The sequence below is a fragment of the Chrysemys picta genome, chromosome 5, assembly GCF_011386835.1.
Source record: "Chrysemys picta bellii isolate R12L10 chromosome 5, ASM1138683v2, whole genome shotgun sequence".
NCBI classification, from domain to species: domain Eukaryota; kingdom Metazoa; phylum Chordata; order Testudines; family Emydidae; genus Chrysemys; species Chrysemys picta.
In genome coordinates this window covers 56370345-56398313 of record NC_088795.1, presented here as the reverse complement: position 1 = coordinate 56398313, position 27969 = coordinate 56370345, and the positions used below count along the sequence as shown (strand labels likewise).

Here is a 27969-nt window from a genome sequence, read left to right as displayed (position 1 = left end):
ATTAGGAGAGTTCAAGAGGAGTGCTGTCCACCTTCCCTCTATGTGAAGGTGCATAGGAAAAAGGCAGGGCTTCTCCCTCACTGAGTGCTTGTGTGTGTAAAAGCATTCTTCTGCTGCCTAGCAAATAATGGTACCTCATGTTCAATTGTATTTTTACAAAAAATAGTTTATTATTCATTGTTATTTACATTACAGTAGTACCCAGATGCCCCAACTGAGATCATAGCCCCATTGCAGAAAAAGATCAGAAAGGCTGCACCATGCTTCATGTGTATTCAGAGCTTCAAAATGGACTGATAGAGCGTTATTTGAGAAATGGTACGTGACATCATAATACTGAATTATAATATATATATGCCAAAGAGGCTGGAGTTAAAGTTATACATCCACCCTCAATTTTGTAATTTACTGATTTAAGTGGTTTGCTTTGCCAATTTTGTGTATGAAATCAATTATCCAGCTATCTGTTAGGGAAAATATGTATCCAAGGAAAGGTATTGCTATCAGAGTCTTAAACTATGTGAAGATCTATTTCTTATTCCTAAAACTGGATAAAACAGAAAAGGGGTGGTACAGATTTTTCTCTGAACATCCATGAAAAATAGAATAAAAAATGTGGAGTTATGGAGAAAACTGAGGAAGTGATCATGTCTACTGCAGTGTGGAGGGAGCTGATACCATAGCAAGACTTGGCTACTGTTTAAAAGCAAACATTAGGAAGGGAGTTCTCCAAGGTTAAAAAAATAATTTCATTTACATACAGTAGCCTCAGCAAAAAGGAAGCGAGTCAGTGCAGCTTGTAGTGCTGCACAAATAAGGAACATACAAGAGGAGAAGACTTATTAAAGGCTTACGAGCATGTAAAACAGAAGGTAACGAATTTAGAAAAGCAACAATTTTGACAATGGAGCAGCCAACCAAGCATGGGTCACTTGGCCCTATCATTGAAAACAAAGAAAGAGAATAATCCATGCTAGGAGAAGGGGATTGAATTTGCTAAGGGCACTTCAACTGCAGATTCCTTTTTAGCAGGTTTGACTTTTTAAGTAGAATAGTTTCAGATTTTAACAGGAGATGAAAAATGGAAGCCCTTGAGCACTTGAACAAGTCAAAAGGGTAAAGTTTTGTTTTAATAGATTAGCATGGATGAACTCCACTATTTTTCATCACATAGATGGTCTAGAAGAATATTGAGAAAACCAGTCTAAATGCTGTTCTCATCACTTTCTAGATCACGCCAGTTTCCAACCGGAAGTTACATAGCGTATTGATCCATCCACAAGGTAGGTGCCCTCAGCCAGCCTGAAATTTAGATTTTAATTTTGTAAGTATGTACATAATCACAAAAGTGTGATCAAAATAGCACATTTAGTAAATTAGAGATGAACCCAAAGAATGAAGTGCAGATGCAAACTGCACTACATTTCAGGGGGTTTAAAGCCCTGGCTTTTGATCTGGGGCATGCTCTAGCTGATACAGCTTCCTCTCACATAGGTGCAACTGAGCATTATACTGTGACCAATGATGATGTCATAGTAAAGCACTTGTGTTTCTGCCCTCCTTCTCCTATCAGAGTTAGCATGGGTACATCTAGACTGGAGCTAGAAGGTACAATTTCCAGCTCCAGTAGACATACCCATGCTACAAATAGCAGCAATGGCATGAGCAGCAGTAGGGGTTAGCAACCTAAGTACATACCTAGGGTTTCTGACAGGATCGTACAGAGGGCAACTAGCTGTTGTGCCCTGGATACGTCTAGCGCACTAGCTTGATCAGAGCTACTGTGAAGATGTCTATTCAAGTTGGAAATTAAGGCTCTAGCTCCAGTGTAGATGTCCACTCTTAGGCAGTGGTAACTTAATTTCATGTGTTACCAACAGTGGTTTAAGCATAATTTTACACTGGTGCAGCTAAACTACATTAGTGGTTTGCACCAGTATAACTAAAATCAGTTACATGAGTGCAAATTTTCTCCATACAGAAACTGCCTTTCACGCCAAACCATTGTTGTCCTGCTGTTCAGTACTATAATATAGCCCTGAAAATGTACTTCAGTAGGGCTAGTCCTGTGAACAAATTACTTAAATGCATGTTTGCAGGATGGGGTCCTTCCATCCAATTTTATCCTTTTTTACCATAATGAAGTGTACTGGAAAATAAGGCAACAGCTGTTATCTGACAGGAGAACTAACTTTAACCCTGGCAATAAGAATTAAAGTAGCATGAGTTAGACAATGAAGAATCCTTGTTAGATAAAGGATAAAAAAAATCTCCTAGCGTCTTCAAAAGCTAAAGGTAACTTTTCTGATGTATTACGATTTAGCTAAAAGTTTTTAAAAAAAAACTGAAGATCTAGAGAAATAAATATAGATGCAAAATCAAGTTTGTCAGGGAAGCCAAGGAAACATATCGCAGCTTTTAACATAATTCAAAAATTCAATTTACTTATACAAGATATGAAGAATTCTTCATAGAACTCCAATTATTGTTTTATTGCTTTTCTGCAGTCTCCAAAATTGGCATTTTTTTCTGTAATAATAAATTTCTGCCAAATACACCATGTTTTCCAAGTAATATTTTAGAAAAGCCTCCAATTTATTATTAAAGGATATCAAAACGTGCATATAGCTCCTGAATAGTCAAAATATTTAAGTTGAATTCAACAGGAGAAAGTCATTTTGTTTAGAAACTGACGCTCTTTCATCCAGCCAAATAGCCTTAAATCACTATAGACAAAGTTTTGTTTTGTATTTTAAGACAGTTAATTATAAAGATAGGCATTTCCATAACGAAAGAAACTCTAATGTGGGTTCCACTTGAATCCTTTATCATTAGCTATATTAAAGAAAAGATACCTAATGTAACTTCATCTTTTGTTTTAAAAAATTTCTATTCAGGAGAAAAATAGGGTGGTTCCTTGGATAAATATGGCTCCCAGGCAGGGCTGCTTCAATGCTATATTTGTTTATAACACAAAAGAACAGGTTCTGCTTAGGTGATTATGCAGTTCACAACGATTTTGCTGTCACTCACAGTGAGGAGATGGGCAATGATCCATGCTGGCAACAGCTCCCCTTGCAGCATCTACTGCTATACCAGAGCTGAAATCTGTAACATGGACATGCTCTAATTGTGGCCCTAACAGTGTGCTTAAACCACCGTAGGCTCCAGCGGCAGTAAGCTGTGTTATACCATAGCCATGTTTAAACGATTATTTTTGTTGAGTAAATGAGACTTTGGAGACATCCTTTAATGTGCTTACTGCTGTAAGTGTTGACTGAATCAGGTTTTTGGTAAGTTATACAGACAGGTCATGGATGCACTGTAAAATTTAACAGTCATGTAAACAGATGTCCCCTCCACTGAAAGACATTTAGATGAGCCCAAGAGCAGTTTTAGTTACACCTACCCTTGTTTTGTATGGGGGTTTTGTTGGTAAATATAACAGGACAAGTGCTGAAATATCTGGAACACAGGCAAAACTAGCTTACTGTGACACATGGTACCACAAAGTTATTTTGTTTTAACAATTTCTATTACAATCTCATTAAAAGCTTTAAAACATCCTTAACTATGCTGTACTTAAATAAGAGTTTTAGAAGTTTACATTTTTCTTTTTGAATATAATCTGTGGTAGTCCCAGAAACTAGCTTTGTTCCTCATGTGCATTATGTTTGCCTCAGTCAGAAAATAAATTTAGTCAGAGCTACATTCAAGTATGCTGCAGTAAAAGATTTGAAGCCATGCTTAGGAAAATTTTATTTAATGTTTAAATAATTTGTGCAAATTGATCAATGACACAGTAGAACATGGGATCTTAAGGTCTGTCTTTGAATGCTTTCAGTAATAGGTCTGCTGCCAGCCCTGGAGCCAAGACACCACTGAGAACCTTTTCTTCTAAAAGTGGAATCTTATCCCTCACTGCTAAATGACTCCGAAAATGGTCCAGCATATTTTCTTGGATTAGATTCCACATCCACACTTTCTGCTGTTTCCGTCGTTTGGTGATCAACTCACCACTTGTAAGCATGAGATCATGAAATTCTGTCATCTTATCCCACATATCTGAAATGCCTTCTCCAGTTTTAGCAGACATGCGCATTACCTGTTGGATTAAGGAGGACATTTTAAAAGAAACTAAGTGGGTTGGGGAGGGTGTCTACACCTGAGTTCTGCGTCAGCTAGATTCTATTAAAATCACAAGTTCCAATCCTAGTAAGGCAAACTCATCCTTAAGTGCTACTGTAGACTTTTCCCCCTACCATGCAGCTTATGTTGCGTCTCCTTCTAATGAGACTTGAAAACCAAGCTTCTGCCACCTCCAAAACGATACTCTCATCCCATAGCATTTGTGACAAAGAGGGTTTGCCTAAGTATTTTTGAACAAAGTTCCCCCCATACTGTCTGACGGCTTACACCCAAACAGTTGCTGCAGTTCAGTAATATAATTGGTTACTGAAGGTTTTAGGATCTTATCAAATTAAAGGTAAAATATACAATATTACTACTTAAATGGAAAGTCAATGGGATATTTGCATAACCACATTTAGAGCCAGTACAGCATTAGTATTGAAACTGTGCAGGGTTTCATATTGTAGTAAGAACAGTATTAACTTCCCTTTGTACCCTGGAAGAGTGATTGTAGGCTAGAAAGCAAACATCCAAGCCCTTTTCAACACGTTCTAAAAACAGCCTAGTTAGAGAAGTGTTTTTATTCAGCCAAAAACCCCACATGGGTCCGATTTTTTTTCTTTTACTATTAAGAGTTGCCAGAGATGCCTGGTCTGTTAAATGTGTAGAGAGCTTTCACACACTGTAATAAAATCTCTAGAAATAGGTGTTGTAATGATGCTCACTAATATCTTAATACTCAACTCTACTCCTGTTTTTTTTTCTTTAAATCTTAAAGCTTACTGTTATAAGAATTGTTTTGGTGCTGATATTTACAGGGCAAGGATTTGTAAACTCCTTAACATTTCCTAAATAAAAAAGGATGTCTCTATAGCTTCTAGATCTAAACTTCTGCTCAGCAGTGCTGAGGAGAGAGTGGCTTCTGCCAGATTATATAAATCTCAAGTCACCCGTCACCACTCTTGCTTTGTGTTTATATAGAGCAGAACTGAACCAGACAGGGAAAGGCTACATTCCCTACTAAAATTTATGGGGTAAAGGTTTCAGCTCTGTGTAAATTGCTCTGCTGCTTGAACAAATTAATCACTAGACACTGCAAAGCACAAATGTATGTGCCACCTATGTAAATATGTTAAAAGCAGTCAATACAGTCATAAAAAAAGCAACAACACCGTTTGGTAGAAGGGCACATTCAGGTCAGTTTGCATAACTTCCTGGTTTTTGTTTCAAAGGGATAAGCCAGAGGGCTGAAAAATCTGATCAGGAAGCAAAGTAGTAGTGGCCCTGCCTTCTGCAGTGACATCCAATCACTAATGGGGTTTCACATGACTGGAAGCTGAGGCACTCTAAGTTTAGGGGGGAGAATGGGAACAGAAAACTATGACCAAGCCTCAGGCAGTCCAGCTGGATCAAACTGTCTGATAGCCCATTTTATCCAGTGTTCAAGAAGCCTCATTTATATATAAAAGCATTTTACTACTGCCTCTTTGCCTCAATTATAAATTCTAATTATTTGTATTGCAGTATCACAGGCTCAGGAACCCATTGTGGTAGGTGCTGTACACACACAGGAAGACAAGGTCGTTGCACTAAAATCCCATGAGACATCACAAGTGGGTATAACAAGGAGGGGAAAAAAACATGGATCATAGTAGTTAAATAGGTTAGTATGGTTTACAGCAAGATGGTTCCCAAACTTCTTAAAAATGTATAGAAATGATTACAAATCAGCAAGCCCCACTGACCCTCGGTCTAGCCATTATCAGTTTGCTGTAGGCATCACACTAGACGAGAGTTTTGAGGAAGGATTTGGAGGAGAGAGAGCGTGTAAGGGCTTTCCAAACTAGTTCAGGGAGGGTACCCAATAAATAAGGGATGTGTGAATGAAAGATGTTTCAGACAGAGGTGCACAAGTGGGGCAGAAGAGACTTTTATGTAAATATCCAGGTGGTTAATATGTAGTTAGGATGACGTTAGGTCCTGTAACGCACACACCACCTCTTCTGAAATAAAGAGAAGAAAATTGTGAAAACATACAAACCTTTGGTCTCCAAACCTTAGAGCGCTTGCGAAGTAGTTTCATAGCACTAACATATTCTGCTTGTATCCGCCGCGCAGGCACAACTAAATCCCCATCAGCTTTAGTTATAGCAACTAGATCTGCCATCTCAATTATACCCCGTTTAATACCCTGAATGGAATAAGGAAAAGGGAAAAAAATGAATGCTTAGAAAAACTCAGTCATAAAATAATGCTCAGTCATAAAACCTTCATAAACTAATGAGGCTTGTTTGTTGTATTATCTTACCCCCTGATTTTCTTCTTAATCTTTAGGCACCAGGAATTTCCTAATATTAGGAATGTCTGAGGTTTCATTAGTAGTTAGGCAGTTATAATGACTCTCTGAACCATTAATTCACATATTTATTCCTCTACCATGAGAAACTAACATCCTTCATGTATGTGTAGCATGGGTTGGCATATATTACCTGAAAGGAGCATAATTGAGTTTGCTAAACTAATCAGTTGTGTAACAACTGATTGTTGCCGCCATGTACCTATACTAGCATTCAAAGTGAGAAGAAGTTAATCATATCTAATGAGTAATGTGGATCATAAGAGACTGGCCAGAACCAAAACTTTAAATCTTAACACCTGAACATTTGGGAAAATTCAGATCCAAATTTTGTGGGTCAAGTTGGTAAGATTCTGATTTCAGTGGGAGAAGAGCTAGGACAACACCAAGCACTAATACTTGATTACTCAGACTTAATGCACACACATATTCCAAATTCAGACTTATATTTTAGGTCACAATTAGCATTTCAAAAAGATAAATACCTGCAACTCATCTCCTCCTGCTGGTGGTAGCAGCAAAACAAACATATCAACCATATCAGCAACTGCAAACTCTGATTGCCCCACACCTGAAAAATTAAAACCAGAATTGACCTTTCACAGCCATTCTAATGACAGTACTAAGAAGAGGTCCCACTGTGGCTCCCTCTCTTTCTGGGCTGAACAAAGTTGGATACAATGAAGGTCAGTATGAAATCTAGTTTTAGAAAAAAATTCTCTCTCAGAACTTACAAGGCTTAAAGATATAACAGTAAGGCCCCACTGGGTGAAGTCAACACACACTTATGAAAGGAATGGACCAGAAAAGATTAAGTACCAGAAATAGAGAAGAAAGAAGAAAAGCTGTAAGAGGAAATATACATCATTAGTGCCATAAGTTGGCCTGGACAGTACAGTGGGATGCAAGTGCTAAATTTTGGATTTTTACATTTAAATCACATACCTACTGTTTCCACAAGAATGATGTCATAGCCTCCTCCCTCACATAGCAGAATAGCTTCATTTGTGGTCCTAGTCACACCTCCTAACGTCCCCCTGGTTGGAGATGGCCTGATGTAAGCATTCATGTCCCTTGACAACTCAGTCATCCGTGTTTTATCACCCAAGAGTGAGCCTTAAACATGTAACATTAACAATTTCAAAAAGGGCAAGCAGTCAGTTATTTTCAATAGTCAGTAACATAGGTGCAGGTGAGTGTCTCTGCTGAAGAATCAAATGAGAATTTCCCAGTGTTGTGTGCTAGCAAGTTCCTGTGTGGCTCTTTCGGCTTGCAAGATGTGAGAATATCACAGAAGCATAACAGCAAGTTACTGCAGCCCACTGTCCCTAAACTCAGAGGGCTTCCTCTATGCCAGCACGGACTCTGCAAGTCCCGAACCCCTATGTGTGACCTGAGCGCAGATGCGTCAGCAAACTCTTACCTGTTATCCCTCCCTGAGAGCAAAGCCTCCTCTCCCATTCCATAGCAAATTGCCCAGAGATAAGTAGTGTCCTCCCAAGAAGAAACTCTCCTGTAGTCATTTTTTATTTGAATTTAATGAGAATTTATTGGTATGACAAGTGTTGCTAAAGTTTAAAAGGAGACAGGCCCTTTCAGTCCTTCTCTTTGTTCCTTATCCTGACCCCTTTCTCTGGTGATCTATAAGTCTGTCTCCACTACACATTCAAGGAATATTCCTTCTAGCCACAACTAATTGCAGTCGTTATTCATAGTTAACCTGTAACATCTCCATGTAGTAGAATTATAACAAGTTTCAAGAGGATGATATACAGAAAATGAGAACGTATTAGTCAGATACAGCCATATATGACAAAAGGATTAAAATCTCAGTTACTGCTGGGTACGTCCCAGGTAAGTTTGCTAAATCAAGCTTAGTCAGCATTGCCCCACAGAACATAAATTTTGGGAGGGGTAGGGTTTTGCAGATGAAACCAACTTGGGTTTGGAAAGCCTGATGCTGAAGAGCAGGTGGCCAACAAAAGTTAATCAAGTTCAGTGACACTGCAACCTCACCATGACTTACTACACAGAAGAGTCTATCTTGGAACCAAGATAATCCCACAGAAGTTAAACAATTTGTTCCCATTCAAGGATGATAGTGTATTTTTCCAAGATCCAAGGCAAAGCAGGAATATGGGTGGGGGGGGGGGGGGGGGGAGTGGAGAGAGAGAGAGAGGACTGAGTTGCAAGTGTATCCTGATGGCCTCTAAATGAAGAGATTATTTGGCATCACTTTCAGTATACATTGCAAAGTTTAACAACAGTATGGATCACAGAAAAGGAACTTTTCCCTTTCCCCTTACAATACCAAGGAAGTAATTTCATACAGGAAAGAGAGAGAGAGAGACTATACAAGGCCACCAGAAGACAGCACAAGTTTGGGGACCTCACAAAACTCGGACTATGATGCCTAATTCCATAGCACACCAAAAATGACTAAAAAGCAATATATAGTTCATTAATGTAACTTTATAGGATAAAATTTCAACCACACACACCGGAAGCTCCAGATATTGTCAAGATTAAATGCTGGAGAGCTGCCAAAAAACTTTTAAGACATACTCACCACCGCTTGTGCTAGAGGAAGGGTCCACAGCCAGCACAGACACTTTGTGTCCCCTCTCTGTAAGCATTTTCCCAAAGCATTCTATAAATGTTGATTTCCCAGCACCCGGGGGACCAGACAATCCTAAGTAGTAGAAGGACAAAAAACTCTAGTTTAATGAAATAGGCAATAGCCTCTACTGATCTTTCCTTCTTAATGCTCTTCACGTAATGAACTAATCCTCAACACACTCCTTTGACAATAACATGAAGGAAATAACTTGTCTTAAAAATATATTTAAGAAAAATACTATGAGACCCTATTCTAATTATTTACTACAAATAATCTGAAGCCTGTCACTGCTAGTAAATTACCCCTCCTCTTTTGCACACAGCCCCATCTCCACACAAAACCCCCTACTAATAGAGGGGTGTTTGTTTTTTTTAATTTATATTTGTCTGAAAAAGTAACTTTCCCCTTTCCCGCCTCCAGATATATCACAAAATGCAACCAATTGCTACAACTAATCACCTTCATAAACCACATACTGGTGGATTTCATCTTCCTGTTAAGGCAACTAGAATTACATGTTAATATTGAATTTTCTAATGAAGAAATCCAAACCTTCTCGTTCTAGATTTGCAGTGTATTATATCAGTCTACTCCAGAGGGGATCATTCACTTCTCTAACACTTATTCATTTTGCCCATAGCAACATAAGATTGATTTAACCTCTTCTCCCCTCCCCAAACAGAAGTTTCTCCATACTAGTTTGCACTGCAGAACTTTAAAAATGCAACATGTCAAATCTACAATTTTCAGAAATCATTCAGTATTTAAAATTGCTGTTTCAGATAAGAAGATGGGTGACTTGCATGCTAACTTAAGACAACTAAACTAGGACTGGCCTGTTGCTTTGGGGTTTGTGCTCTTCACTAACTTTAAGATGCCCTGCTCCAGTTCTTGCTTCCTTTGGGCATACACATGCATAAGGCAATTGTGCACTATACCACTCTACAGCGATCCTTCCAGTTGATATTGAAGCATCTGATAGGTTGTAAAGGGAATCTCACCCACCTCTCCTCAGCTATAAGGTAGGTTGCTTTAAGGTGGGGCCTTTACTAATGATAAAACAACAAACAATTTTTTCTCCTTTTTTTGGGGAAACACATGCACCTCAAGAAAAAAAGATAGTCATTTGGCAATACTCATGTAAACTTTGAATAGCTGGTGCAGCTATGCCTTCTAGCCCCCCATATTCTTCAGCTCAACAAAACTAATCCTATCATCCATGAGAAATTCCCCTTTATTCTCCCCAGAAATTGAGGGGCCATTTTTAAAGTCTCCCCAAGAGTATTTTCCAGCATTGTGGAGAAACTATTCTTATGAACAATACAAGTGACTCAAAGATGGTTACAAACTATTAATAACCCAATGATTTCAGACTATACTCCATATTTGCTTAAAATGATAAATATCGGAAACAAGAGGTGATATCATAACATCACAACAGTTACTGGACAGACAAAAGAGGACTGACCCACTCTAAAGGCTAGTGGTTTTCCTTTATTTAACTTTTCTTGTTCTCTGTGGTAGGATAATACCTTCTGAATGAGCACCTGGGCTATTTCCTTTTTCCTGCTCTGAGTTGATTCTATGAGAGTAATGGCCTCTGCCAAGCAGGCTCTGTGCCCTTGGATTAATCCACTGTAAAGTTTGTCTACGAGTCTCTGTTCCTTGTCACAAAGTCCCTGTGTTTGTTGGTCTACGGTTGCTTGATAACACATCCCTCTTTTCAAATCACTTGCTGGCAACATCCACTTTGTACAATACAAGCATACTGAATTAAAAGATTGAATATATGGAAATAATGATCCAGGAGTGAAATTTGAGTGGAAGCTTTTGAAAGAAATCTTTCTAAGAAAACGGTACTGAGGGAATCTTAGCAGCAATGACAATGTGTTCATCTTGTTTGGAATCAGACAGTATCAGTGGTATCTGTTCAACTGTGTTTGCAGCCAGCCTAGGAGGAGAGAAAAAACACTTTAGTTTCTTCAAAATATCTCTAAATATTGAAATTAACAGATGTAGAGGATAAATCTTTTCAGTCAAATCATTAGTTTTAACTTTATCCACACCTGTGTCCATAACATGTACAAAGGAGATCTGCACATAAAATAGTTGTGTTAAGTACTCTCTCTAAAAGATGGCATTTTATTCTTGTTGGAGAAATATCACCATGTGAAACCTCCCATTAGGTGGATTTAGGAAGAGACACAATTGTTTATTTTTAAAGCTGAAGTTAATAAACTAAACGATTTGGTTAAAAAGTTTGTACTCTAGCTATAGGGAGAAAAAAAATCATTGTATAAAAACACTATCCTCTTGAGAGCCAGAAAGCTTTTTTTTTTTTTTTTTTTTACACAAAAAAAACAAAAAGAACCAAAAAAGTTCACTTCAGCAGGTAAGAAAGCTCTCATGCACATTCCCCTTCTGTGCTCTTGACACAACACACCTTATGTTTATCCAATAGTTTCCTCAGGTCTGTTCTGCTCTGAAACCCATAACAAAATCAAATAAAACAACCCTCTGGAGTTTAACTTTTGTACCTCTTCTCCAGAAGTAGATGCAGTTTAGATGCAATAAATAAATGTGGGGAATTTGGAAATAATTTGATAACTTTGGGGATTTAAGATGGCGCCTATTAGGTCTCATCTACATGAAGCTTATTTTCGGGGGGGGGGGGGTCCCATAATTGCACTCTCATAGACAAGTTGCCAGAAACACTACAACACCTAGGTTTAGACACTGGGTAAAATGTTGACAACCACCTGAAGCTGCATCTATACTACTGCTCTGCTCAGTAGAGCTATGCCAAAATTAGCAATGATGGGAACTGTCTCAGAAAGTCTAATGTAGAAATAGCCTTGCAGTGCAGGAGATATTCCATTCTATAATCCTATTTTCACTTCCCTGTAAATTTCACAAGCAGCACACTTCTAGAGCCCTGTAAATTTGCAGTATCTCCAGACCATGTTTGCAGATTGCAGATCAGATGCAGATACAAATATTGTATCCACATAGGGCTCCACACACATCTACAGTCAGTGAGTTTCAGCAAACAGGCTCCTCCTGCATAGAACTGTATTAACTTTAAACTACCTGTACGCCTTTTCCAAGGCACCCGGGTTGTCTTTTAACTGAGCTACTGTAAATCTAGTAGCTTCAGACAAAATTAAATGCATTAGCAATAGGACAAGATTTGACTACACTCCATAGCATGCACACTTACATTATACCGTGTATTATGTATTCTGCTTATTTTTACTGCAGCAAATCTTCATAAAAAACCCATAGACAAAACTATGATTTGAAAATTTTGGTCAATGTGTTTCCCAATCTATGGGACTAAAGTTAGACTCCTAAATCAATATTTAGGCATCTAAGCAAAGTAGCCCTTATTCTGAGGGACTGAGCATCTGACATTCTCACTGACTTAAATGAAAGCTGAAGTTGGGCTTACCGGCCTGTAATTGCCAGGACCGCCTCTGGAGCCTTTTCTAAAAATTGGCATCACATTCATAAGGATACAATTCTGTCAGAGGTCACGGATGCATATTGCTGGGACCTCCATGACTTCTTCAGGGGCAAGGCTGAAGCAGCTAGCAGCCCCGGACTGCTGGAGCAGTGGCCCCAGGGTGAAGCAGCGGCCAAGGTTGGGTCAGCCCCCCCCCCGGGATTGAAGCAGCAGCAGCAGCCGCCGGTGAGGGTTGGGTCAACCCCCTGGTGCCAGAGCAGAGGCCGCCAGAGCAGCAGTCCCCAGGGCACTGGAGCAACAACTAAAGGTCAGCCCCAGGGTTGCTGGAGCAGTTGGCTAGCAGGGTGACCCCTCAAACCGGCAACCCCAGGGATGAGGCAGTGGCAGGGGCTGGAGCAGTGGTAGTCAGCTCCTACCACAGGAGCAGTGGCAGGACTGGAGCAGCTGCCAGGGTCAGACCCTGGCAGCGCTCTGACTGTTACTGTGCTTCTCCCCCCGCAGTATTTTCAGTAAAAGTCTGGGATGGGTCATGGGAGTGTCTGAATTTTTGGTTTCAGAGTAGCAGCCGTGTTAGTCTGTATCCGCAAAAAGAAGAACAGGAGTACTTGTGGCACCTTAGAGACTAACAAATTTATTAGAGCATAAGCTTTCGTGGACTACATCCGAAGAAGTGGGCTGTAGTCCACGAAAGCTTATGCTCTAATAAATTTGTTAGTCTCTAAGGTGCCACAAGTACTCCTGTTCTTCTTTTTTTGAATGTTTGTTGATTGCCCATTACCTGTCCCTGACTTTACTAAAAATATCTGTGACAAAATCTTAACCTTACTCATTAGCAATCCTCCAATCATCTGGTACAGAGGCCAATTTAAGTGATAAGTTACATATCACAGTTAGTAGTTCTGCATTTCAAATGAGAGTCCCTTCAGAGCTCCTGGGTGAATCCCATCTAGCGCTGGGGATTTACTACTGTTTAATTCATCAATCTGTTCCATAACTGTATAAGGAGTCCATCATTTATCAATTCCACCCCCATCACATTCAGAGATCTCTGCTCTCTCAGCGCTCACACGGTCAGAACATGGTTTGTAAAAGTATCATTATTTGTACAACCACAGCGCCTAGGAGCCCGCTGCACTAGCCCTGCGCAACACAACAAGGACAGTAAAGAACCGCTGGTCTACAGGGAGCTACTTGTGTAGCCACGCCCATTAGTTACACAGGTGTGAACAATGACGTGTGTAACTCACCTCACCCGCCGCCCTAGATCAATCCCAATGCGCCACTCTACACAGGCCCCCGACCGCCCCCGCACCATGCACACAGCCCCCCTCAAAACCCCCTCCCCTCCAGACCGCCCCCGCACCATGCACACAGCCCCCCACGCGCCCTCCTCAAACCCCCCAAGCCCCAGCCCTACCCACCCAGCAGCAGGTTCCGGCTCCCGCGGCTCCTCCCCACCTCTCGGCAAGGCCGAGATGGACATCCGGGGCAAAGGGCACAGGGGGGGAGGAGGAGGGGGAGCTCCAGGCATGCGCGATGCGCATTAGAGAGCACACGATGTTTGCACGTTTGTAGAGCCCGTGTGCACAAAGAACAGAACAATCCCCCACCACACCCAGAGCCCACTCTCTCCCTCCCCTCCCACATGTCCTCCAACACCCCAAGCCACCGCTCCCAACAGCCACCCCTAGCCACTCCCTGTACACACACCTCTCCCTACACCCCCAACAGCCACCCCTGCACACACACACCCCTCTCTCTACACCCCCCAGCCACTCCCTGTACACACACCTCTCCCTACACCCTCAACAGCCACCCCTGCACACACACACCCCTCTCCCTACACCCCCCAGCCACCCCCTGTACACACAACTCTCCCTACACCCCCAACCGCCACCCCCGTACACACACACACACCCCTCTCCCTACACCCTTCAGGCACCCCCTGTACACACACACACACACACACCTCTTCCTACACCCCCGATACCCCCCAGCCACCCCCTGTGTACACACACACACCTCTCCGTACACCCCTGACACCCCCAGCCACCCCGTGTACACACACACACCTCTCCCTACACCCCCAGACATCTCCCAGACACCTCCTGTACACAAACACACACAGACCCCTCTCCCTACACCCCCAGGCACCCCCTGTACACACACCTCTCCCTACACCAACAGACATTCCCCAGCCACCTCCTGTACACACACCTCTCCCTACACTCCCAGACACCCCCTGTACACACACCTCTCTCAGCAGACATCCCAACACCAGCAGCCACCGCTTAGGGGTTACCCCTTCACCCCAACCCCCACACATCCTGAACCCCTCATCTCTGGCCCCACCACAGAGCCCACACCCCCTCCTGCACCCCAAGCCCCTGCCTCAACCTACAGCCCCCTCCCCCACACCAAATCCCTTGGCCCCACCACCCAGCCTGGAGCCCCCTCTTGCACCCAAAGCCCTCAGCCCCACCCTTGAGCCCACATCCCAGCCGGAGTCATCACCCCCTCCCTCATCCCAACTCCCTGCCCCAGCCCAGAGCCCCCTCCTGCACCCCTCATTTCTGGCCCCACCCTGGAGCCCTCACCTCACCCCCTCCCACACCCCAAGCCCCTGCCCCAGCCCAGTGAAAATGAGTGAGGATGGGGGAGAGCAAGCCACTGAGGGAGGGGGAATGTAATGAGCGGGGGGGCAGGGCTAGGGTGTTTGGTTTTGTGCAATTAGAAAGTTGGCAACCCTACCCTGTACACACACCTCTCCCAACACACACCCTTAGCCACCCCCTGTACACACACACACCCCTCTTCCTACACCCCCCAACAGCCACCCCCTGTACACACACTTCTCCCAACACCCCCAGACACCACCACTCACATAACTGTCTCAATGCCCCGACAGACATCTCCCAGCACACAGACATCCCCCATACACACATGCACATACACCCCTCCCTATACACTCACCTCTCCCAACACCCCTCCCAACACCCACCTTCATACACACCCCTCCCAACACCCACAGACTTCCCCATACACACACATAGACAACCTATACCCAGACACCCCACATCCATAGCCCTTTCCCTCCACCCCCCACCTCCCGGTACTGTTCTGCTATTACATTCTAGTCCTGGCCAGCATATCTCATGGGAACAGCCACAAAGAGGAGCAGGTAGGGTGAAGAGAGCATAGTATCCTGTCACCTGTCCTGAGCACTGCTAAACAACCCTCAATTAGACTTCAAACAGTGGGATTTCTACCCTCCCCTGACAACTTCATCCCCACAGCAACTCATTCACTAACATGCTGTCCCCCTGTGAAAAAAGATAATGTGTGTATACCTGTTTATAATGGAAAACTGAAAAGCCTGAGATTCCACCTTGGCTGCTTTACCCACACACCCTAGCTTTTCTTCCACTTGCAAGGCCAAGGGGTGGGAGGACGGTGAGTGTGTTGGAAGTTACTGAACTTAGTATTTTCCTTATGAGAAAAAAAAATTATCTCCCTTATTTTAAATCAATCCAGTCACCAGTGGGATTCTCACTACCTTCTCTGGCCTAGCTGGACATTTCTCTATTTGCCCACTACTTCATTCAGCATCAGTTGTATGGTCATAGGACCACAAAGATGCCATCATGAGAAAGCCCCCTAAAGTCTGACGTGCAGATCAACAGCCTGGCAAGTAGGCTGGAATACACATCAGTTTCATATAGTAGCTGCAACAGCAGCTACCCAGTTGGGTTTTGGCACACCAGAGATCCAGGGCCTGTAAGGCCTATGTGCAGCTGCCTGAAAGGAGGCTGACATGGTGGTGGTCCATAAGCACCACAGGTTTTAACCATGTCTGCTTCCTTCCCCGTCTATCATATAGAATGTACTGGAGCATGTCTATAGCTGGTGATATGGATTTGCGGGTGCAGCACTGTGCACTGGACTTACAAAAGAGCGTGTAATTCAGCAAAGGGCTTGCAATTGGTCTTCAGGCTGGATGTGATTTTATCTTGGCACAGCAGACAGGGCATGTAATGGGATCAGCTCATGCCTCTTTTGCATGGACTGGTGCCCTGTAAGGATATGCCACAAATTATTATCCCCCTAGGGAAGAATGACCTGGGAACGTGCTCCAGGCTCCACCTGATTTGGAAGGCTAAGCAGGATATTGGATGGCTGCTGGACATGTTTCCTAGCATGGGGATAATACAGTTGGAGTTAGTAGTCTGCAGGGTTTGGCAGACTGCAATTCACCCACAAAAATGTGGATAGGGCCTGGAGGAGGGCCAACTGGAGAGTACTAACATGGCTGGAGTCCTGAGGTAACTTGGTTATCATCAGCCCAGCCTGTACCTAAGCTTTTTCTGATACAGGTGCAGATTTGTTCCTGGATGATCTCAATAGTGGGTTGGCTGAATTTCTAGGTAACTTGGTGCAGGGACATGGGGGTGGAGGCAGCCAACCTGATGCTGGTGCCTACTTGTGACAGGTGCCCAATGCAGAGGGAACTCACTGATTTAGACTCCAGATACAAACAGATCATGTAGCAGGCATCCCAAGGTGATGCCCCCATCTCATTAGGACATTATGTCTAACCTCCTGGGGGAAAATGCAAACCAGAGGCCAGGGGACACCCAGCCAATGTACTTGGTGGTGGTGCAAGCTGAGGGTCAAGGTCCCCTCTGACCTCAACTCCCTAAAGGGGGAGAGATGCTAGCAGGGGAGTGAAAGTGCCCAGAGTCCTCCTAATGTGATGATGGACTCCCCCTGCAGTGGAAGCCCCCCAAGAATTGTCAAAGAATCAATGGGGTGCAAGTGACGGGGCTGTCCCTCAACAGGAACCTTGGATGTAATTTAACTAATAGAGCTGCAGCCTAGTTAAAACCCTTACCGTGTGTCTTGCCTTCTTCCGTGCAGTGAGCACACCAAACTTTTTTTCAAATGCCAAGCTGCTAGATTTAACTTGCAGAAGAACTGGTCTATACAATAACAAATCCAGCCCTGGAGTCAGGAAAAATGATGGGTTTATTGACATGTTCACCAGGTTAGGAAACCAAGATCTCCTGGGCCAAGACAAGATACAATAAATAAGTGCAAACAACAATAAGAGGGAATGGGGTGAAAGGTAGGAAGAATGATGATGTACACGAAGAAATAAAATCCAGTTCACTCTGTCTCTATTGGAGCTGTGCTGGCATTGAAAGACTGATGCCAAGTCTATATTAGAAAAAGTTTGCTCGTACAGTTATACTGGCAAACCGTCCCAGTGTAGACACACTTCATATAAGAAAAAAAGTGCTTTTAGTTGGGATAACTTATAGCAGTTCCCCAAGTAAAATAAGCTATACTAGCAAAAACACTTTCTGCCCGTGTAACTGCATCTACACTAGGGCTTTTACCAGTATAGAAATATTGCAAAAACGCCCCTAAACTACATTGCTATACTGACAAAGTTTCTAGATTAGACCTGGCCCAAGAGGAGTAAAAATGTATTTGTCCCTAATGTCAGGGGATCAGATTCTGAAAATACACAGAGAACAGACACGTTGCAGAAGAAAGTGCCACTTTTATCTAGTCACTTTTCATAGTAAGACCACACTTTCAGAGAAACTTTGTTTCTCATCTATCCCATATTTTCAGACAGCAACTTTTTTGTTCCCAGTAATATATTGACCTGAGTGCTCTGATCTGCAGCACTTACTTGAATGGCAGTCAGGTAATGGAGGTGGATATATCTTGGGGATACAAGACACGTTAATAATCCATATCTTAAGCGTACACAAGAATATAGACCTACATTTCTGTAAAACTTTTCCTGCCCAGGGATTGCTGCTCTCTTTGGCCAGAAGGGGAAGCTAGTACTATATCTTTGTCTAATACAGCTTGAATGTGCCTTGATTTCATTGGAATTTTTATAAATTACATCATGATCATAAATCTGTACTGTTCAGCCAGAACAGTTTTAATCACTTGCCCTTAAAAACATTCAGAGTTCATTCAGTAAGACTCCAGAACGTGTGATATAAAAATCACAGAGCTCAACCTTTGTCTATGTGAAAGGATTTAAATCCATGTTTTATTTTATCATTTAATCAAACATGACCAGCAGCGAGTGACCTTAACCCTGTTTAAAAGTCCTGGATTCTGCAGTGAACCTTTGACTTTCTAGAGCCTGGTAGAATTGTGTTGTTGCCCTCTCTGTGGGCTCTGCAATAGGTCAGAGAGCTCTCTAAAGTATATGGTACTTATGGGGACTTCATCTTGTTAGTTACAGAAACAGATGTGGAATGCAAAGCATAATTTTAACTAGTAGTTCTGTTTTTGTGACAGGGCATTTATTCGGAAGGTGAATGTGGGGGGAAAAAAACGGGAAACAGAGCATATTAAAGGTATGAACAGTTGCCCTGTGGTATAATTCAGTATTTATCAGATTCTTTGTGGGTTATTGCTGAGAGGCTGAAAAAAGAGAAAACTGCAGCTTTTGCCTCAGATGACTCATGCTCAGCTGTATATGATAAACACCCTTCACCCTCTCTAAACCAAATTCAACTTATGTTGAATGTGCTTATTTTGATGCTTTGCAATTTTAGTAGAGAAGGAGACAGACTGAACCACTGCGTCTTTTTTGATCAAATATCCTATTTCAGCTTGTCAGCATTAAGCAGAAATGTCTGGTTATTTGATTAAAACTAATCCATTGCCAATGTTAGCTTGTCTTTCTCCTGATGCTGTGGGCTGTAACACTAGCACAGTCAGACATCAAAAGCTGTGTTCAATTCCTTTTAAATTTTCTAATTTTACATCTGTCACGTGGGTGTTATTTGGCAAGTTCTCTGAAGACTTTTTGCCATTTGAGAAAGGCCACTGGCTATCCCAGGTTTCAAGAGTGCGCCACATACCTCCGCCAGGGGGCAGTCTGCTGCTGCCTGCCATCAAACCTTCACAGGACAAAGCAAAGAGGAACACAAAGATTGCCAGAAGAATAGTTTGCATTACATATTCACACCATTTTCTGCTCCCATTACATTTCTTCCAGGAGATCGGATTCCTGTTGTGCCATTTTCTGTTCTTACCAGTACTTTGAATACCTCAGTTAGAGTGACATTTACACAGGTGTAGAGGCCCACAGAAGGCCAAACACTCTTTATATCCTTTGTTAAGTTCTTAAACATAACCTAGAAGAGGGAGGAAAGAGTGAACTGAGCTTGTTCCCGGTCATGTATGAAGGGACCTAAACGGTTTTGCTTTTAAAAGGTTTTTCTCTTCCCTACTGATTTATCTCAGGAATTCAAGCCTTACTTACCCCGGAAGACTATGGATGACTAGAGAGCTGCTAGGATTACAAAATTAAAAGTACCAAGGAAGATTTGCCTTTTTAAGTGAGAAGGTAAGTGGTTTTTATTCAGACATTTTTGTTCAGCTTTATTCACAACTATTTATTTCAAACACTTAAGTGAAAAGATCTCTTTAAGGCTTCAAGAGCCTACCGCTTTCAGTTAAGAGCCGAGAAAACGCCCAATATACAATTCTGGGATCCCAAATGAGTCCACCATGAAACCAGGAAAGACCAGCCTTGACATTTTCAAAGTTAAAAGCAAACAAACAATACCTTTGATAAATGTCTCCATCCTTGTAGGTTTTATTTAAAGATAACTGGAAAAAAATGGGGGGACAACACAAACCTACCTTTCCTCCCACCCTCCATCCCCACTTTGCTGGTTGTTTTTAAGTGGTGATTATAGCTTTGTGTGGGTGGATTTCACAAAAACTCTACTGCTTAGGGTGAGCTAACATGCTGTGTGTTAATTTGGTTCACCATTCCAATTCTCCTCCAGTTGGAGCAGCAGTGAAGACTAGGGAGCAGAGAACCCAGTGAAACAGTAAAGAAGAGGGTGAATGAAGAGCATCATTCCTCCTTCTCCTTATCGCTCATCTAATTGGAGGCAAAGGGGAAGGGTGAAGCAAATCAAGATTCTGAATACACACCAGTCCTCAATTTAATTTGGCTGGCATTCTAGGAAAAGGCCAGTGTTCTAAGCATTAAACATTTATGGTCCATCCTGGACTGAGCAAGACATACAAATTCTGTAGACATCTTCTTAAAATGAATCCATTTTTCTAACTAAGCCAGTCCCAAGAATCTGCTTTTATGACAATGTCTGTAACATTTCTCATTATAAAAGTAATATCTCCAGTACAATGTCAAAGTCGTTGCCCATCAGTCTATAGGGCTGTCACCACCTTCCCATGTTCTCTGCAGGGAGTGAAGAGAGTTTTAGTAGTTCCCTTTCCAGAACATTAATAAGCCTGTAGGACTGTCTCACATTAGGGCAGTGGTTTTCAACCTATATGGTCCACAAGCTATGTCTACGATTTCGAAAGGAGTCCGCACCTCCATTTGAAAATTTTTAGGTGTCTGCAAATGAAAACCACTGCATTACAGCATGCCTACATTTAGGCATTTTTACTGCTGTGTAGTTTCAAACCAAGGTTAAGTTATACTGGCAGTGCCAGCCCCACTTCATACTGGTGACCAGGCAGCACACCTACATTGGGGGTCTGTCTGCACTTGAAACAATACAGCAGCACAGCTGCATGTGCACCACTGTAGTGCTTAAGTGCAGATCCTACCTATGCTGATGGGAGGGGTTCTCCTGTCGACGTACATAAGCCACCTCCGCTAGAGGCGGTAGCTAGGTTGACAGAAGAATTCTTCCATTGACCTAGCACTGTCTACACAGAGTTAGGTCAGCTTAACTAAATCACTCCGAGGTGTGGATTTTTCACACCCCTGAGCGACATATTTTCTAGTGTAGACCAGCCCTGGGACTTTACAGTACTGTCGTAGTTATATCAGTGTTAAAATCATTTAATCCTGAAGAAGTGCTCTGTATAAGATCAAAAGTTTGTCTCTCTCACCAACAGAAATTGGTCCAAAAAAAGATATTTCCTCACCCATCTTGTCTCTCTAAACCCTTGTGTCATATACAAGCCTTTCAGATTACACTTTGATCGCCTCTCTTACCATACTTTTAGAAATCCTGGCCTGATTTGCATCAAACTGATACAGCTCAATAAATCTGACTTAACTGTAAGGACCAAATTTATCATGACCACAACTTCACTCTCTTTCATAAGTGAATTTGCGTCTCAAATCTATGAGCCTGGCCCCAAACTTTCTCGAGCCTATTTTTCATATTTTATGTCTCAACTACTCAGGGCCAGCTCCAGGCACCAGCTGAGCAAGCAGGTGCTTGGGGCGGCCAACAGGAAGGGGCAGCACGTCAGGCTCTTCCGTGACAATTCAGCAGAGGGTCCCTGTCCCTCTCGGAGTGAAGGACCTGCGGCCGAATTGCCGCCGAAGAAGAAAGCGGCGGAGTGGAGCTGCCGCCGATCGCGGCTTTTCTCCCCCCCACCCCCGAGGCCACTTGGGGCGGCAAAAACCCTGGAGCCAGCCCTGCAACTACTCAGGCTTAGAACTTTAAAGGTGATCACAAATGGGTGGGAAGAGGGGAAGTAGGACTGTGCCCTTCTCCCGCTTTGTTTGTTTGTTTTTGTTGTGTATAAAAGTAGCATTGGGGGGGGGGAGCTTTAAGTGGTGGGAGAGAGTGGGGATGACTTCTTAGTTTTAACATTAGAAATTCAGAACTTGAGTACGCTGTTTTTACTGGAAGACTGTCCGGACAACTGAAGAATATCAGAGAAACCGTAAAAGTGGAACGTGACTAACTAAGGCCCCAATCCTTAATCATCGTGTTCAAATTAATGGGACTACTCACTACATCAAGTACATGCATAAGCATTTGGAGGATCAGCATCTAAGCAGGGATGGGGTTTTTAGTTAGACAAATCTGATTTTTGTGAACACCTATTTAATTCAAATGCCTGAGTAGAATTGGAAGAAACACTCTTACTGAACATTTAACTCCCTATCCTTTCAGTTAATAGCAGAGATCTCCTCCACTATCAAAGTCACCTAAGAAAGATCTCCAACTAAACAGAGAAAGACCAGATTTAACATTCCTGCTAGTAACAAGCAGATTTTTTTTTAAATGGGGAAACCTTAACAGGGATCTTAAGAGTGCATTTTTACACATCACAAACCAAAAAAGGTGACTCATCCCTCTTTTCCTTTGCAGGTCACCTTTAAGTCCCACCCTGCCTACCAACTTACTTGTAGAGCAAGCTTTTCCATAAGGCATACATGGCTCCTTCATTTAAGTTTTGCTTCTAATTTTCACTTTGTTTCTCTGAAAATATGTAGAAGTCAAGAAGTGTACACTAAAAATTCCAGTATAAAAGAGGCACTGTAATTCAATGTAGTGTGTTTTAAGATGTAATCTAGTACCTTCCCTGCTTTGTAATAATTTTAGTATGGTTATTGGCAGAGAAAAATTACTATTTCAAATCAGGATTTCACTTTGAAAATCTGCTTACTGTATGTATTGAAATTAACATCTGCCGGTCTTATTGACAGTTTTGGTACCTTTAAGTCTTGTTAGTACGGCAAAACTCAGCAATGGGAGAACTAGCTTGATTTTACTCCAGCTTATGCTTGTAACAGAGTTGTTAACTAAGTCCATGTTGCAGAATTTTTATTGCTGGTGGTGGTGATGTGTTGAGCTAGAAAGAACCCTCAATCACAGACATTGAGAGAACCCTGATATGCAGTTTCCCCAGTTGTTTTTCCCCCTTTGAAATTCAGCCACCGGGGCTGCAAGTATTTTAGTGATGGTTATTTTTGAAAAAATTATGGCTGACCTTTTTTGGAAGACTGAGTAGACAGCTAAGGCTGGTTATCCTCATCACATGATGTTGGTAATTCATACAATAATTCTAAATTGGAATTTAAAAGAGGGATCTACAGAGAGAAGATGCAGAGGGAGGCTTAACTGTTTTTTGGGGGATGTTTTTTGGGGTGGGGAGTTCTTTATGATGCATAAGGACCTGAAAGATGTGTGTTTTCCAAAGGAAAAACAAAGAACTGCTTTTTCCCCTTTTGGATCATCATCAATTAATGTCAAGTCTTGTCTTTTCTTTCTTTTTTTGAAGATGATTTTCAGATGTTTATTGGGAGATCTCTCAGCTTTTATCTGAAGTAACGGGAGTGTTAAATTCTTAAACAGCTTTTCTTCCAAGAGCTATAGTTTAATAGGCGTTAAAGAAACAAAAAACAAAGTCTTTCAATCTGAATAAATATCACTGAGGGAACTGATCTGATTGCCAGTTCACTTGAAGGTAGTTAACACTTCTGTAGAGACTAGTCTGGATACACCCCAGTCCTTGGCTTCAGGCTAGAAACTTTTGTAGTTTAGCCTAGGCTGACCTGGACTGGTAATTTTGTTTCCATCAAAATTCTACTAAATTCTAGTTATTCATCAAGTCTTCCAGGAAAGCAGGATAGAAAGACCCAAGTTTTTAAATGTAAAAAATCATGAAAAACCCCCATTATACCCTCCTGCCTCTGGAATGATCAGTTGATGTTGGAGAAAGTCCACTGTTTATCCACAGACCAGTACAATGTGGGCTACAGTGACAGTTTCCCTACACTGCTGGGCCTCAGTCCTGACCTAAAGGAACCACCTGGAGAGGTGAGACGCTAGGTCTGAAGGTCTCCATGCTGAAACTGCCAGAAAGGTGGGTCACTTGAGAACCATAGTGGTTTTGTGGACACTTGTCCATTGGTAACTACTGAGAGAACATCTAATTCATTTCACATACACCACCCAGCAACCTTAAAACGAAGACCACTTTCCACGGCTTGGGAAACATGGTCTGATGGACTGAGAATATGACAGAGCTCCTAAATTTAGTCCCATCATTAGTTAATCCTTAGTACAATACCTTGAAGATATAAAATGCTAAATATTATTGCTGACCTGGGCTGGGCTTGAACTGACAAGGAGCGTGACGTGAACGCTGATGGATTGCATCCCTGACTATCTTGGCTAATTTACCATTGTTGGACCCATCCTCCATGAAGTGATCTAATTATTTTTTGAACTCTGTTATAGTTTTGGCCTTCACAACATCCCTTGGCAAGGAGTTCCACGGGTTGACTGAGTTGTGTGAAATAGTACTTCCTTGTGTTTGTTTTAAACTTGCTGCCTACTTTATTGGGTGACCTCTGGGTCTTGTGCTATGTGAAGAAGTAGATAACACTTCTTTATTCACTTGCTCCATATCATTCATGGTTTTATAGATTTCCTTCATATCCCCCCTTTGTTGTTCAGCTTGGAAAAAAGACAGACACAGTCTTTTTAATCTTTCCTCATATGAAAGCTGTTCCATACCCCTAATCATTTTTGTTGCCCTTCTCCATACTTTTTCCAATTTTAACTTTTTTGATATGGGGTGACCATAACTGCAGGCAGTACCACAGATTTATATAGTGGCATTATAATATGTACTGTTTTACTATCTATCCCTTTCCTAATGTTTGTTGACCCACTCAAAAGAATTCTAGTAGATTGGTGAGGCATGATTTCCCTTTACAAAAGCCATGTTGATTCTTCCCCAACAAATCGTGTTCATCTAGGTGTCTGGTAATTCTGTTCTTCATTATAGTTTCAACCAATCTGCCTGGTACTGAAGTTAGGCTTACTGACTTGCAATTGCCAGGATTGCCTCTGGAGCCTTTTTTAAAAATTGGTGCCACATTAGCAATCCTCCAGTCATCTGGTCCAGAGGCTGATTTAAGTGATAGGATTCTTTGTAACTGTGGTATGTAATTTGTGGCACCTTATAGACTAACAGACGTATTGGAGCATAAGCTTTCACCCACGAAAGCTTATGCTCCAATACGTCTGCTAGTCTATAAGGTGCCACAGGACTCTGTTGCTTTTTACAGATCCAGACTAACACGGCTACCCCTCTGATACTTGATACCACAGTTAGTAATTCTGCAATTTCATATTTGAGTTTTCAAAACTTTTGGGTGAATACATTGGTGCTGGAACTAGGGGTGCTGCCACATTCCCTGACTTGAAGTGGTTTCCATCATATAGGGTTTAGAGTTTGGTTCAATCCCACTATACAAAGTGAGTAAATATCATCTGGCCTGGTGACTTACTGCTGTTCAATTTATCAATTTCTTCCCAAACTACCTCTACTGACACCTCAGTCTGGGACAATTCCTCAGATTTGTTATCTAAAAAGAATGGCTCAGGTATGGGAATCTCCCTCACATCCTTTGCAGGGAAGATCGATGCAAAGAATTCATTTAGCTTTCCACAATGGCCTTATCTTCCTTGAGTGCTCTGTTAGCACCTTGATGTCCAGTGGCCCCATTGATTGCTTGGCAGGCTTCCTGCTTCTGACATATTTAATTTTTTTTTGCTATTAGTTTTTGAGTCTTTGGCTAGTTGCTCTTCAAATTCTTTTTTGGCCTGTCTAATTATAACTTTTACACTTGATTTGCCAGAGTTTATGCTCTTTTTATTTGCCTTCCTGTATAGCAGTGGTCCCAAACTTTTCAGGGTCCCCTGTTCCCTGCCCCCCACCCCGCCGAGTTGGGACCAGGAGCAGGGCCACAGCTCCGGGGGTTAGGAGGAATGCAGACACAAGTAAGGGGCTGGGGCGGGTCTGGGGCTAGGAAAGGCCAGATGCAGAGTTGCAGCCAGGTCGCCGTTAGGGCCGGGACTGCGGTTTGGACCAGAGCAGAGCTGGGAGTGGAGTGGAGTGGAGTGGAGCAGGGCTGGGTGCTGCTCCCTCCCAACCTCCCGGAGGGGGTGGGGGGGGCTGGCCTAAGCCCCACCACAGCCTCCCCTAGGGGGGCACGTCCCACAGTTTCAGGATCTCCGCTATATAGGCTCCTCCTTTCCCAAAAGGCTCCCCAGTTCCTAATAAACCTAAATCTCTCGACCCTACACCATTGTCTGATCCATGCATTGAGACCCTGCAGCTCTGCCTGTCTAACTGGCCCTGCGTGTGGAACTAAAATCATTTCAGAGAATGCTACCACAGAGGTCCTGGACTTCAATCTCTTACCTAGAAGTCTAAATTTGACCTTCAAGACCTCTCTTCTCGCTTGCCCTATATCATTGGTATCTACATGTACCACAACTACCAGTTCCTCCCCAGAACTGTATGTAAGTCCCCTTTAGATATCTCGAGAGATCCGCAACCTTCGCACCTGGCAGGCAAGTCACTATGTAGTTCTGTTGGTCATCAGAAACCTACCTACTTATTTCTAATGATCGAATCCCCCATTACTATTACCTGTCTTCCTAATTACCGGCATTCCCTCCTGCAAAGAGGTATCCTCAGTGTTAGAGGATACCCATACATCATAGTGAGGGAGGGTCCCAACTAGGGGATCGTTTCCTTCCACTTCACTTGGATGTTCTCCTTCCCCGAGACTTTCATCTTCCTCGACAGAAGACAGGCTGCAAGACTGAGGGTGGCACGGCACTACTGTGTCGCAGAAAGTCTCATCTATGTACCTCTCGTCTCCCTGAGCTCCTCCAGTTCAACCACTCTGGTCTTCAGAGCCATGAGCTCCTTACACATGCCACCAGCCCACAAGGCAGGTGATCATAAATGCTACATTCTGTGCAATAAGCTGAATAGCTCCCATTCTGCTGGTGGACTTCTGCCTGCATTCTTTTTACTCCTGCAGCTTTTGCTTTGGGGGTTTTGCTTTTTGTTGGGGGTTTTTTGCGGGGGGGGAGGGGGAAAGAGTGTTTATTGGCCTAAGTTTAGACCAGGTTAATCAGGTATGTGTGGATCTCAGGTTCCCCCTCTAAATTTCCTTACAAAACTCCCATTAGCTGATCTTGTTCACCAGCCCCCTGGTCACCTAGGAGCTGGCTTTTTAAACCCCGGTTCTCCCTGAGTAGCCCCTTCCCATTTAACAGTTAGTGAATGCTAACAGGCTTGGGGATCAAAGCCTTGTTAAGAAGCTGTAAGCCAGGGGTAGTCATTTATTTTTTGTCAAGGTCCAAATTTCTTGGTCAGCTATAGTCAAGGTCCAGACTCAGAGAAACATTTTTCACACCGCAATAACAATAAGTAAATAGTCTATTCACGGTCTGTTCAAAAGCTTCTGGTGGTCTGGATTTGGCCCATGGTCCACCTTATTGACTACTCCTGCTTAAGTGTTACCTAGCAGGCCGGTAGACTCAGCACACAGCCCCCCCAAACAGACCACACAATATACTTCAGTCAAGCAGCAGGCATACAGATGACAAACTCACCTCAAGGTCAGAGTAGCTCCTCCTTCAGCTGGAGAACTCCTTCGCAAAATTCCCTGTTAGCTGCTCCTGTTCACTAAAAGAAGAACAGGAGTACTTGTGGCACCTTAGAGACTAACAAATTTATTAGAGCATAAGCTTTCGTGGACTACAGCCCACTTCTTCGGATGCATATAGAATAATATATGCATATATATAATAA

General features: G+C 42.6%; 1 protein-coding gene across 5 annotated transcripts; it reads right to left on the bottom strand.

The window, feature by feature from the left end:
* Positions 1 to 150: 150 nt before the first annotated feature.
* On the bottom strand, positions 151 to 25293 carry MMAA (metabolism of cobalamin associated A). Of its 5 annotated transcripts, none has more exons than XM_005284287.5 (7): positions 17465 to 25293; positions 10576 to 11058; positions 9057 to 9179; positions 7433 to 7603; positions 6973 to 7058; positions 6173 to 6322; positions 151 to 4105 (listed from the first exon to the last, which is right to left on the bottom strand). In XM_005284287.5, exons 2-7 carry the CDS (start codon positions 11000 to 11002, stop codon positions 3818 to 3820), a joined length of 1245 nt encoding a protein of 414 aa, XP_005284344.2. In that variant the 5' UTR covers positions 11003 to 11058; positions 17465 to 25293; the 3' UTR covers positions 151 to 3817. The 5 variants fall into 5 exon arrangements, with proteins under 5 accessions (XP_005284344.2, XP_005284343.2, XP_023959188.2 ...); XM_005284286.3 differs by lacking the exon at positions 17465 to 25293 and adding an exon at positions 13995 to 14126; XM_024103420.3 differs by lacking the exon at positions 17465 to 25293 and adding an exon at positions 13995 to 14058 and having other exon boundaries at positions 10640 to 11058.
* Between the last annotated feature and the right edge of the window lie 2676 nt (positions 25294 to 27969).